The 13,723-nt window shown below is 35.9% G+C and overlaps 1 protein-coding gene and 1 long non-coding RNA gene across 5 annotated transcripts in view; one reads left to right on the top strand and one right to left on the bottom strand.

Annotated features, from left to right (window-relative positions):
- The window catches only part of LOC149781220 (uncharacterized), a 44,483-nt gene extending 41,058 nt beyond the window's left edge, over positions 1–3,425 (top strand). Inside the window, exon 2 of the long non-coding RNA XR_016414657.1 lies at positions 2,996–3,425. This is a non-coding gene — a long non-coding RNA (uncharacterized LOC149781220). The remainder of the gene's footprint in view (positions 1–2,995) is intronic.
- Positions 3,426–3,548: 123 nt separating this feature from the next.
- The window catches only part of LOC149781221 (uncharacterized), a 32,434-nt gene continuing 22,259 nt past the window's right edge, over positions 3,549–13,723 (bottom strand). The window contains exons 4-8 of one of the 4 annotated variants that reach the window (XR_016414656.1): positions 12,279–12,419; positions 7,923–8,049; positions 7,098–7,191; positions 5,663–6,659; positions 3,549–5,461 (exon numbers count right to left, since the gene is read on the bottom strand). Coding sequence is in view for 3 of the 4 variants with exons in the window: in XM_089935302.1 (XP_089791428.1) it covers positions 6,258–6,659; positions 7,098–7,191; positions 7,923–8,049; positions 12,279–12,419 (764 nt within the window). In the remaining variant the exon portion in view is untranslated. Of the gene's footprint in view, positions 5,462–5,504; positions 6,660–7,097; positions 7,192–7,922; positions 8,050–12,278; positions 12,420–13,723 lie in introns of those variants that run through there. The other 3 variants (XM_089935302.1, XM_089935303.1, XM_089935304.1) reach the window with 3 other exon arrangements.

A 13,723-nucleotide genomic window follows, 5' to 3' on the forward strand; every position in this document is an offset into this window, starting at 1 on the left:
GGTCACATTTAGTGTATATAGTCGCGTCGGCGGCTACAAAAATGTCTTAGCTGCGGAGAATTTTCTAGGACAATTCCAAGATGGTTTATAATCAACCTCACCTTGGTTCCACTAAACTTCTCGGCACGGTAAGGAAAAATTATAGCTGGCTACCAGCGAGATCCCAAAAAAATGAACATGAGCTTGACCTTGATCCTGATTGTATCGTGACGTTGAGATAACGACCAAATAATCACTTCGCTTGCTAGAACACACTAATTTTGTGAGAATATTTTCCTAATGAGATAAGACAATTCAACGTGCTCTTTATTACCACCTTCAAATTCACCAGGTTCATATAAATACCTGACAGTCGCGTTGCTGACCAGCACTGGTCTCAGCGACGAATCTCGCCGCTTATCCGGTATGTGTTTCTACGCGATTATATCGACGGGTTTCATGGCAGTTTCACGCGTGACTTCGCTGTTTAACGTGGCTAAAACGTGTGCTAGTCTTGCAACCCATTCGTGAGATCTATCTTTGCACCGTAATTGCTGAGAGTATTGATGTCTAAACAATTGCACAGCAAGTGTTCGATTCAATCGTTCAACGATTGCCTGATCACGAAGTATGGCGTGTGTCCGCGTCTGATTTTAACATTATGTTGTTGCACAGCGATATTACTGCACTAAGAAATTCTTTGACAGGATCAATCTGTAGTAACTGTGGGCAGCGTAAAGGTCCACAATAAATTCGTTCACACTCAGTCGCGACTTCAGTTGCTGTTTTAGTAGTGAGCGGTTCCGCTTTCTTCTATCTACTTGCAACGCGCATTTGTATGCACGAGTCTGTCGTTTGCGTGATGTGTCCGTGATAATGTCATGTGGTAAAAGCAAGTTATCTGGTGAACTTCGGTGGGAGATCTGACATCAAACCGTCCATGTTGAATCGTTTTAGGTGGCAGTAGATAACTTGCCATATTGCATGTTGGATCAACCATTCTTTGGAAACACCACGCAAGACATCTGCGGAATCGGCGGGTTTGCTGATCGCTGCTGTACCTTTCCAGTATCCTTTTGGACATTAATAACTCGACTCCATTGTTATAATAATCGGACAATGAATTGCCCGCCCCACTGCCAATTTACCGCTCATCTCCGATCTTATCAACCAGTTAGCGAGCGATTCTCGTATGTTTTTATTTTGTATCGACTTCACGTATGAATCAACTTGACATCAGCGATATGACGTTATTGTAAATCTTTATTTTTATATGCGACTTCATTGGTATGGCATGCTTGATCAATTGCATTTACTGGAAATTCCCCGGTTTTGGTTGATATTTCTCGTCAAGTCTGATATCAAGTCGTGTTCCAGGACTACAGCAATCACATCCCGGAAGGTGTTTTCCTCCGGGTACGTAGCCCGTGGTGTTTCCTGGGAATCTCCCGAGTGAATTAAACTTATACTTTTATGCCGCATTTTACACACTTGCCTCTTATTCCTTATGGTTGTTACTCTTAGCTCATTTGTATCCATGACCCCCTTGCATCGAACACAATATAGGCTAGACTCATGAATATAAATAATACATATTGCTACAATTTATACGTGAGTAACTTTTCAGCGACACGCGAGGGCCTTTAATTTTCATCCATGCAGCATTGGTCTTCGGAAAATATTCGTCCATTATATCATTGAGATCCTGCTGAATTTTATCGATCTCCAAGACGGGTAGTTTGAACGCAAGCAGTTGGTCTTCGGTAATCTTAAAAAGGTCAAGAAACTTTTATTTGTATGCTACGACGTCTATTCTCAACCCCCCACGGCTAATTACACCTCCTATTTTCAAACCCTCCCCATGGGGAATTACTAATCTATCAAAGTTTTTGACAGAATTCATCAACATAATTCACCCAGTTCAGGTGCTGTACTGTCACAATAATTGTTTGGTTAAGATCATCATTCGGATATTCAAGTATATACCACTCAAGATCTTTTTGTGTATTTTTATGTTCCTTCGCTATTTAAGCTATAATTATTTTATCTGTAAACCCCAGTTCATACACTGACCTTAAGGTAAATTCTCTTAACATTATTTCATCTTCATGATATAAAAACCAATCCATGAGACTAATCCTTGCATTCCCAACAGAAAAACGTTTGACTCCCCCCCCCCCCCCGCGCATATTTGGTGTATTCTATACTCTGGACATTGTACGAATGTTTGTTTGTCTGATAAATAATCAGATGCGGTGGCCCAACATAAGCCGGTGCTACAAGAAGCCATCTCAACACACATCTGATCGACGACTTACATGTATATATGTCAACAACGCAATTGTGGATTGATATTTTAATAGCTGCACTTAGCGTTTGCTTGTATTCTTTGATAGTGATCTTTGATTCTTATCCTGCTATACATTTGATTCTACGCTAAAATCCGTAACTGATTTCTTCGATTTGATATGATCTTGTTGGAGTTCAACGACCTCCTAGTCAGAATCCTCAGGCCCCTCCTTATTCTTATCAATGAATACCGGTGAATTGTTAGCGTCTAATCCACCAAATGGTTTTGATCTGATATTTGGCCTACTTAAATAAAGTCGTAATTGTGCCAGTGCGATTTCGAGTGACCGACTGAGCGCTTTTGTCAGAGTTGGAAAACTAATATCGAATTCCGGCTACGTTAACTCGCTGATCTCATTGTGATCGTCGGCCGCTTTTGTGCTTGAGATCATCTGTTCTAGTCGTGTGGTTATTCTGCGGTCATTATTATATTTATACTGATTCTAAATCTGGCGTGGCAACAATGCCGGCGGCGTCGCGATGCCTGTGTTCTTGTGATATCGATAATACATATTACTAATGGCAGCAAATTCACAGTCTGATATATCATCGTTTAACCCCGTTGACATTATCTATGATATATTTATATAAGCACGTGTCACCGCCTACACTATTTATGTGTGTTCATGTAATTTCTCACCTGCATATGTTGTTTTTCTTTTCGCAGTAATATTAAGAATACCAGCAACCCCGAGAACAGCGGCGAAACCAATTCCTATCACTGGCGATATCACGTGCGTTGATGATAATGTGCCCATTAACGTTGTTGCTCAGTGATCAGCGAGACACCACATATACAAAATTGTCGATGACGATGATTCATCTGCAGTATCAATGATGTTTTCCAGCGATGTCTTCCACGCGCATGCTTTATTATATCTGTAAGACTGTGTGGAATTCCAGACACCCCCAATACGTCGTTGCGGTTAATTGTTTGCCTTCGGGATCCAGTATGAATATTTCCTCGGTATCCTGATTTAGAATGACTGACATGGTTCCAGAAAATATATAGGTTGAATGACGGCATGGATACGTCGTAAATATCCTAAATTTCGCAGAATTAAACACTGAGAGCCTGTACACCCCGGTGACCACAACGGTATGTTTGTCTGTGTTATTTAGTTTTGACTCATCGTGTATACCGCGTTGATAAACGGAGCAGTATGAATTACACCAATCACTTTAATTTTTTCGGCGATGTCAGCGGGCGTAACATTATCGTCTGATGATGGTTCTTGTAGAACAACAATTCTCCTTCCGTTCATGTTGAATTCACCTGTCATTGTATCGCCGGTTTTATCAAAACGTTTACTGACCTCATTTCAGATCCTATTTCTGATCGCTGCGATTTATATGTCTGAGTCTCTGATTTTTCCAGTATCAGTAAATATCGAAAAACAACAACCTCATCCCGGTCAACCCCTGTGAGACTCTTAAGATCAGTAAATTTATCTCGTGTTCCATACGCTGCTAAATCAATGTCGCCTTACTTCTAGCACATATTCCGTAAATATCTACCATTATAAACTTTTAAATGGTGTCGCTGATGACCTTCATACAATGGTATTTACAGCAAGTACTTCTGGACCGCATATGGGTGGATCCGTTAATGTCCGTGTTGGTTAAGGTTGAATACCAGATCGGAGTGCTTCTCAGTCCACTGATATTTTATAAAAATTCTCTCGGTGGGTCAGTCCATAGGAATCAAAATAAACAACACTTTATGGATCAACCACGTACGCAACCCAGTGAGTACCTGTACCAGAACGGCCATCGATTAATGATACCAATTTCAACACGGTTCGATTGTTCTGTCAACTGATCACGCATGAAAACACTTCTGAAGTTTTTGATGTTTAATCGCCGATCAGCATCAAGTGAATCAAAATTAGACACGGGGATAATCATCCTTTCTTATGGCGGCCTTTTACTAATTTCAGTTATAGCTTGAGTCTTATTTAGATCCCAGTGGTATCCCCTATACTACTGATACTTAATTGGTTTTCTGATATTCTAATTGTGAATCAAGATGTGCAGTTACCATCATAATCGAAAGCAAACAAGCAGGAAATGTTAAGCAGATCAGAGACGGATCAAATGCACGCGCTTTATGTGTGTACTTTATTTAAAAAAAAGTGAACCCATTAAATCGGATTTCTTTGAGTATTACAGAGTTATTTAAATAAAGAAAATGATACTTACAAATATTTTTCAGTGAAACTGATAAGACAAGAAACAAGTATATGTGACAAAGAAAAACAGGTATTACACCAAAGTTAGATAATGGCGGTTCATATTGGTTTTGTTTCATAGAGAATTTTACTCAGATTGAAAGGACCTTCCAAAAATGTAACATTCCATAAAAAGAAATAATTATACCTAAATGAGCAAATTATGACAGGTAATGTAAATATTACTGTAATAAAGCAATAAATGATCAATATGCATAAAACGAATATAAAGTGTATAGAGATTCTGCACCTTTAGATTTCAATCCTAACCTAACAAAACACTCTGTAAACAAACTCAGTGAATAGATGGGATTCATTTGGATGCATAATGCAGTCCTAATCACACTAAGACCCTGGAATTGAAAGGTCTTGATTGGAATGTTTACAAATTTTTAATTAAAATCATGTTGAAGCCATTATTTTTAATGAGCATTATGGAAAAGTTAATGTTATGATGATGACATTATTGGTCATTACTAATGATGACATTATTGGGAATAATTATTGATGACACCATTGGTCATTATTAATGATGGCATTTTTATTGATGACATTGATGGTCATTATTATTGATGTCATAATTGGGCATTATTAATGACGTTATTGGGTATTATTAATGATGATATTATTGGGCATTATTAATACTGGCATTGCTGGGCATGATTAATTATGACATTATAGAGCATTATTAATGAATACATTACTGTCATTATTAATGATGACATTATTGGACATTATTAATGATTACATTATTGGACATTTTTACAGCATTGTTAAGTAAGGCATCATTGGACCACATTCAAAATGTCTAAGTTGTAAAGCAAAATCCGAGTTCAATACAGAGAACTCTATCTCTCAAAAGGAGACCTATAGATAGCAAATTACGACATTGCACTAAAGACCTATGTTGTGTTATTGTGTTAAAACATAAGATGAGACGTCGTGTTCTAACTATCAATACTTTAATATATACAAGTGACTACTGTGATGTCTTAATACAGAGTGCTATCAAAGAGGCAGACGCCTGTAGATAGTACCAGTGGAGCTATGACTCATGCACAGAGGGTTCTGATTGGTCAGTTACACATGTATAATGTTACAACCTACTTGCATTAAAGAAAATATTTATGATTATACGGCAGGGAAATTTAGATAATAATTGAAAAAAGTTAAATGGAAAAAATTAGTTTTGCTTAATATTATTATTAATTCAGAATAACACACATGCGCACATAATTATGATGTCACAGAAATAAAATAAAAAAATGAGTCCTCTATGTCCTATGTCATAATTAATTGATGGACATGAAATACAGACTGTTGATAATTGATCTAATTAGTCAGGGATATGTAAGGTCCCCAAATCAATGGCATAAAATAATGGCTGTCAATTCATATTTATTCCAGTTTTTATTCTCAAGGTCCACCAATTCAGCCAAGATCCAAATAAAAATAGCAGTAGTCACAGTCTACAACAATGATTGTGTGTCATGTTTAGCCAAGATTGGCTGACTCAGCAGGATTATGTCCTACGTCCAATACAATGCATACGATTCAACTCTACTAGTACAGCTAGTGCTTGTTTCTTTTTCTTCAAATAGGGCGTGATGATCATTTCTCTCCATCTTTTTTATTTCATTGCCCCATCATATTCGTGAGATCAAAGAACAAAGCAGTCGTGATTTGGCTCCATCGTTTCTAGTTTAATTTCTTCAGTGACTTTTCTCCATCACGTTCATGTGGTGCAAGAACAAAATAGTCGTGATTCTCATCGACCATTTTCATTTCGCTTCCCTCTGTAGCATTTTCCCCGTCAGCTTCATTTAATGGAAGAACAAAGTATTCATGTTCTCCCTCTTTGTTTATTGTCTCATCATGCAACATTTCAATGTGTACAATCGGATTTACGTCACTTCCTGCGAACATACAATCATATGGATGTTCCAAGCTGCTTCTTCGATTACCGTGTTCAAACACGATCTCGTATTCGTTTGGCTTCGACGGAACTCTTAGTTCAAAGTGTGCGACACCTAGATTGACAGGAACATTATTTGCTGATAGATTTTCGTTTTCGCCGGGATCCACATCAACTGAACCACTCTGTAATATTATATATATATATATATATATATATATATATATATATATATATATATATATATATATATATATATATATATACAGAGAGAGAGAGAGAGAGGGAGGGAGAGACAGAGACAGAGAGAGACAGACAGACAGACAGACAGAGAAATGGTTGGATGGTTGAGTAAGATGAGAGAGAGATAGATCATGTATATTTTGTACTTGAGAGATAGATGGTGACCATAAATTTGACAGGTAGATTAACTGTAACGAGATAAGTACACATTGTTAGATCAGGTACATACTATTAGGATCTAAATATATGAATACACGAGACATATATATATATATATATATATATATATATATATATATATATATATATATATATATATATATATATATCAAGATACAGATGCGTGTGTGCAAATGTGTGTGATTGCGTGACTATCTTACCGTCTGTATTTGTACGTCTGACATCACATTAACGGCGTCTGATCTTTCAGTAGATGATTTACTGGCGTGGTGTGTACGTTGACTTGGAAAGCGGCTAAAAATACAATCCAACAATAGTTATTCTTGTTGGGAAAGTAACGTATGTGTAATGTGGTGGTTAGCAAGGATAATTGTTAGTCTATTTGTATATGTGTCTGACCTTACCTATTCCCCCCCCCCTCTTCATTGTCTCCACTAATGTGTCACATTAAAAGTCACTCTTTATGATCACATTAAACACGTTCCGAAAGCAAACATCGTTGAGCCAATATAGCGTTCAAACAACCATTTTGATTTTGTTGGGGTTTATTTTTGTTGTAGCTGAAACTTTCCTGGCAGAGACTAAAACTCGCCTTCTTACATACATACACACATACATACATACATACATACATACATACATACACATACATACATACACACATACATACATACATACATACATACATACATACATACATACATACATACATACATGCACACATACATACATACATACATACATACACATACATACATACATACATACATACATACATACATACATACATACATACACACATATACATACATACATACACACACATACATACATACATACACACACATACATACATACATACATACATACACACACACACACACACATACATACATACATACATACATACATACATACATACATACATACATACATACATACATACATACATTTGTTAAGTCTACTTTGAACTGATTATTACATAGAAATATAACAAGCAGAACACAAGTTTTGATAAGGTATACCTCGTCCATTTTTCTTGAGTGCAACAAAGAATTACTGCCATCACAAACGCACCAACACAAAATGCTACTAGGATCAAGGCAACGGCCAGCGTTAAAGCTATTTTGCCGCTTTCCGTATAGCCGTAATCTAAATAATAATAATAATAATAATAATAATAACGGCAACAACAGAAATATATTTCCTACTGTAAATCACAACATTTACTGTTTTAAAATCTTAGGAATGTTTCATGTTAGAATAAAAACAACATAAACCTTTCACGATTTACCAATGGGCAAAAGGTACACTGGTGTATGCATTTATAACATACCCTATTTCGATAGGCAAAAGAATGCATTGCTGTTGTTATTTGTACCGTACCTTACGTCAAAAGGCAAAATTAAAGATTACTGTAGTCATTTATAACAAAACTGATATAGTTGGGCAAAATATTACATTGGTGTATGCATTTATAACATACTTGATATGTATCAGCAAGAGAATAAATTGCTGTAGACAGTTATCGCATACCTTATACCGACTGGCAACATAATAGTTACACAGAGGCATTTATAACATGCCTGAAAATAATACATTGGTGCATGCAATTATAATACGCCGGATATTGATGGGCAAAAGATTACACTGATGCAGGCATTTATAACATGCATGATATCCATCGACAAAATAATACATTGGCCTAGGCATTTATAACATATATGATATCCATGGACAAAAGACTATATTGGCGTAGACATTCATAACATACGTTGTATCGACGGGCAAAGGAATACATTGGCGTTGGAATTTATTACATACCTTATTGTTACGACTGTATGGTCACAAATTAAGTAACAGAAAGAAGCAAAAGCAGTAAGTTTCGTTACACTTAAAAAGTATTTAATTATAAAAATTATAGACGAAAATTTGAGAAGACCTTACAATATTATGAAGTGAATCAACAATAATCTCGACAAAGTTCTATGAAAGTCACAAAGAATTAAAGGTTCCGTATAAATTTCAAAACCGAAAATACACAAGTGCGCAAAGAATCGTAACGTTGTAAAGAGGGCGTCGTCCAGAACTCCTTTGAATAATTCACAACAGCTCCAGAACAATATTATAGTCCAAATAATGAGAACTTTATATTTCCACTGAACAGTCTAAACAAATGCTTCTCCTCTCGAATAATATCTAAGTACAACATAAAACAAGTATACACTCTTAGAACATGAATACAAATAAGAATGACTAAAAAATCGGAATAAATCTAATTAATCAGTTTCCTCCTTATATACACCAACTATTACGACTATATTTCAAAATATACCCCACGCGACGGATCTTATTACTCATTTTGTCTCAAAATTGATTATTCATGTGACCTAGCCCAACCGATGGGAAATTACCGAGTTCTTGTAGAATCTTCTGTACTCCATCAGCTACACAACCATGCAATATGTGGTTGTGCTATTCACGAAAACACTTTTTATCAACAGCGACTTAGTGCAGCATTACGTACTATGATATGATCTAATTAAATATATCTTGATTTACAGTTTAGTTAAATTAGGATTCGTTATTCGTTATAAATTTGTAAGAGCACAATTTAAAAAAAAAATGATAAACCATTCAACTTAGCCTTGAAAGGTTTCGTTTCTTTTCATTTATCCTGGGAACTCCAAATGATTTACTTTTCTGTTGTCACTTGAGTCGTAAAAGTGAATATTTTATTTTCCGACATCGTGAAATGTATCGGTCTCCACCTGAATGCTTAACTATGCTGTGCCTGTCATTTTAAAAACGTATCAACCTCCATCTGAATACACAACGAAGCTATATCTGATATTGTGAAACGCATCTGCTTTCTCTTGAATACAGTACGCAGCTAATTCTGACAGTAATTTTTTCCATTTTAGCAACATTTTGAACTTATTGTAGAGTATATATATATATATATATATATATATATATATATATATATATATAACATTCATTTGCATTTGTAATTCCACCTTACAGATTTTCAAATTAGCATCATGAGGTAGTCCATGTACACTAAAGCAATGTGCTGTCGCTGGCTTTGTAAGTAGTGCAGACATTTCTTTACGTAGTAGTATCAAAATCCCAATAGAATTAAAATTGAAATGTTTTATGATCTAGTCATCTACTGTTATTCCTGATCCTTGGAAACTGGAATAGCGTGTCTCTTCTTGGTGCATTGTCTTTTACGATCTTGAAATGATTATTCGAAGAAAATGGTCTTAAGTATCATTTTAATGTAAAAATGTATAATTAAAAAAACACGCATTTATCAACTTATGTGCGTATGATTTGGATTTTCAACATAGCTTTAACGACTTTTCAATCATATCACAACAAGGTACTAATTATTTTCATACGCGACCGCTCCGTCGACCATAGTGGTTAGTGCATCCGCCTCGGATGCCGGAGGTCGCTGGTTCGAACCCCAGCCGAGTCATACCAAAAACTGGTAGTTGCAGCTGCCTCGCTTGGCGCCCAGTATTAAGATTCGAGAGTTAGAATTGGTTGGACTGGTGTCAGGATAATGAGACTGGGTAGGACATGATGCTACATGTCCGCGGCATCATGCCCCAGTGCTAGACATCATTGTACATTGTCACACTGCAGATATAGGTGTGCTATGACTGAAAAATCGTTAAAAGCTACGTTAAAAATTAAACCACACACACAAACACACACACACACGCACACACACAATTTTCATACGTGAAAGAAATCTATACAAATATTTGCGAAATGCCCAACTCAGAGTCTGAAAATTTTGCATTAGTTAATACCTACGTGGGAGACAACATGAATACAACTTTGTTATATTTGTTTTGCGCATATTAGATTCTCTTTCACACTTTTATTACATTAGGATTTTGATTTTGTTATTACCCTTTTGGCGCGTCTTGTATCACACATCTAGTAAGAGAAACATGCGATCAAGATTTTTTGTTTATTTTTTTATTATATTCTTTTTACTGGCATGCATTATTGTAAATCTAGCGGAATTATTATTGACAGCAGTTTTCATTTTCATATATTTCTAGTGATCAACTTGAAATGCTAAGTTCCTGCCACCGTTGACTGTCAAACTGGTATCTGATTAATTTTAATATCTTTAAAAACATGCTGACCTTTTTAGATATTTTTTTAATAAGTAAAGCAAATAAAATATTTCAGGTTTATTCTTTTTCTTACTTTCTAATTAGATTTCTTCCTTTTTAAATTAAAAAATACTATAATAAAGTGGGGTCAAGCGCTCAAGAACTATCATATACATATCACTTATAAAAACGGAAACAACTTTGTAAGATTTGTCGCCCTTTACCAAATTGTATGTGGTGCAAAAACTATTTTATTTTCTCTCTACCCAGCGTACAATTAAGGGATTAAAGTGTATTTTGGGTATTTATGAAATATGAGTAGGACTTTGAAGGCAGTGTTTAAAATATGAGTGGTCCAGAAATATTATCGATTTGTCGCCCTTTACCAAATTGTATGTGGTGCAAAAACTATTTTATTTTCTTTCTACTCAGCGTACAATTAAGGGATTAAAGTGTATTTTGAGTATTTATGAAATATGAGTAGGACTTTGAAGGCAGTGTTTAAAATATGAGTGGTCCAGAAATATTACGCTCGTATCCTTATAGCAAGAAAGTTAAATTGTAAGAAACTGAAGTGGTAGGCGAGAAGTATCACAATAATCTAGGAGCAAGGGGTGTTTTGAAAACAATGAATAGTCCATAAATTGCATTAACAAGACAGAGCCATTCCTGTCAGACTTCATTCTAGTAACAGCCCCTCTCGGCCTTAATAAATTTCCATTGTAAATGCTTATTACACGCAAAATATATATTTACTATTTTATGTTAATATATTACCATTGTTGTCCGAGACACCATGCTTTTTTTCTCAATATTATATATGAATCTGTAGCTATTTACCTATAAAGTGTCTATCTAGTTGTACGACGAATGGAACATATCTCTATACCACTATATAATGATACAATAAGCTGGAGATATAATGGCAGGAAAACAAAACTTGCAGAAGACATTGACAACGTCGAAGACACTTCATGCATAGCATAAACTCGCCTATTTTGTAGTTGGTTTGAAATTATAGTCATACACAGCGAAAGCATGCAGACGACTTTTTAAAGAAGGAGAAGAACTAAATAAAGATATTAATGAGTTTGATGATGATGACGATGAGATGATGACGACGATGATAATATATCTCATTGGATGACATTGCGTTCTAATATACAGAGCGTCTTGATTTGAATGGCCCTGTGCATCATGCCGAAAAGTAGAATTTATTTTTAAATACACCAATACTACCTAGTCGGTGCGCATTTTCTTTATCTCGAGCTGTAGGATAACTCGAACTTTGAATCTTTTCTGTGGGTTGCGTTTCCACGGACATTCGAGAAGTAGTTTCATGTTTATTAACTCCCTTATTACCATTCACATGTTGTTTCCCTGTCAGAACAAATATTTTCATTTTTAGCTTAACACTTGTAACAACATTATTATTGCTTTCATCATGTTGATTTTTCAATATTTGCTATATTGGAATGTTGACGAAGGATTATTCATAATAGAGCTTTCATAGAACGTCTTAACTTTAAATTCAACTCAAATTTTGCACATCATTTGTAAAGCAATTGTGGGATATGTATATTACAGCTACGTTTTGAAATAAACTGGGTTTTCACTGTGTGACATTGAGATAAATTTCACAACATAGAACTTTTTTTTTAAAGAGGTAGGTACTCAAGCTCAGAAACTTTCAATGAAAGCAAGACAAGATTCGAAACGATCTCAGAGCAATTTAAATTTGCAGATGGACAGTGTTCGTTGATGTCATTTCCTTTAAACAAGAGGTCTCAAACTCAAATCACCACGAGTACCACGTGAGGACTAGTATATTGGCCCGATGGCCGCATCACTGAAACCTTTTCATACAGCGAGAGCGGCTCATATAAAAGGTAACCAGTCGAAATGTTGGAAACAAGAAGTAGACGATGTAAGAATCGAAGTTTTATCACAGCTGGCTGGCTATGAAGACAATCTTTGCATTATTAACTATTTTACAGAATTCAAGGTGTGGCTGAAAGCAGCAGGAAATAACTCCACGGGCATGTATTTGATACCCCTTTTAAACAAAACGAAAGTTATCATAAATATTCCCACCCTGATATATCCACTATTTGTGGATATATTGCGATCATACCCTTCTGCCTGTCATTCAATCATGAAATCGAGTCATTTGTATTAATCCGTCTCTATGTTATTTTTGTAACCTGAACTTCGTTTATAACGACTGAAGAAGAATGATTATATTTGGTCTCTGACTGAGGATGAGTAGATAATAACGAAGTTTTCGTATCCTGGAAACAAAAATGATTTTAAGGGCGGGAGTTTTTCGGGTGAAGTGGACTGAGGGAAACAATAAAGAAAAGAAAGTATGTTTTTTTTTTCCCGACGGCTTTAATGTCGAACTGGTTTTGCTTATCTTCTTCTTAAATACTTATACACCATACCCAATCTCCGTCGATGTGATCACCCTACCTTAGTGTAGATGTAGCTCAGGTTACAGAAAGAAAAAAATCCGGTGGCCTAGTGGTTAGAGCGTCCGCCTCGAAATCGGGAGGTCGTGGGTTCGACCCCCAGCCGAGTCATACCAAAATGGTACTAACAGCTGCCTCGCTTGGCGCTCAGCTATAAGAGGTTAGTGTTAGGTCTGGTCGGCCTGGGGTCAGGATAATGTGACTGGGTGGGAC

This window comes from Sinohyriopsis cumingii, chromosome 15 (genome assembly GCF_028554795.1).
Source record: "Sinohyriopsis cumingii isolate HCF-2022 chromosome 15, ASM2855479v2, whole genome shotgun sequence".
Classification (NCBI taxonomy): Eukaryota; Metazoa; Mollusca; class Bivalvia; order Unionida; family Unionidae; genus Sinohyriopsis; species Sinohyriopsis cumingii.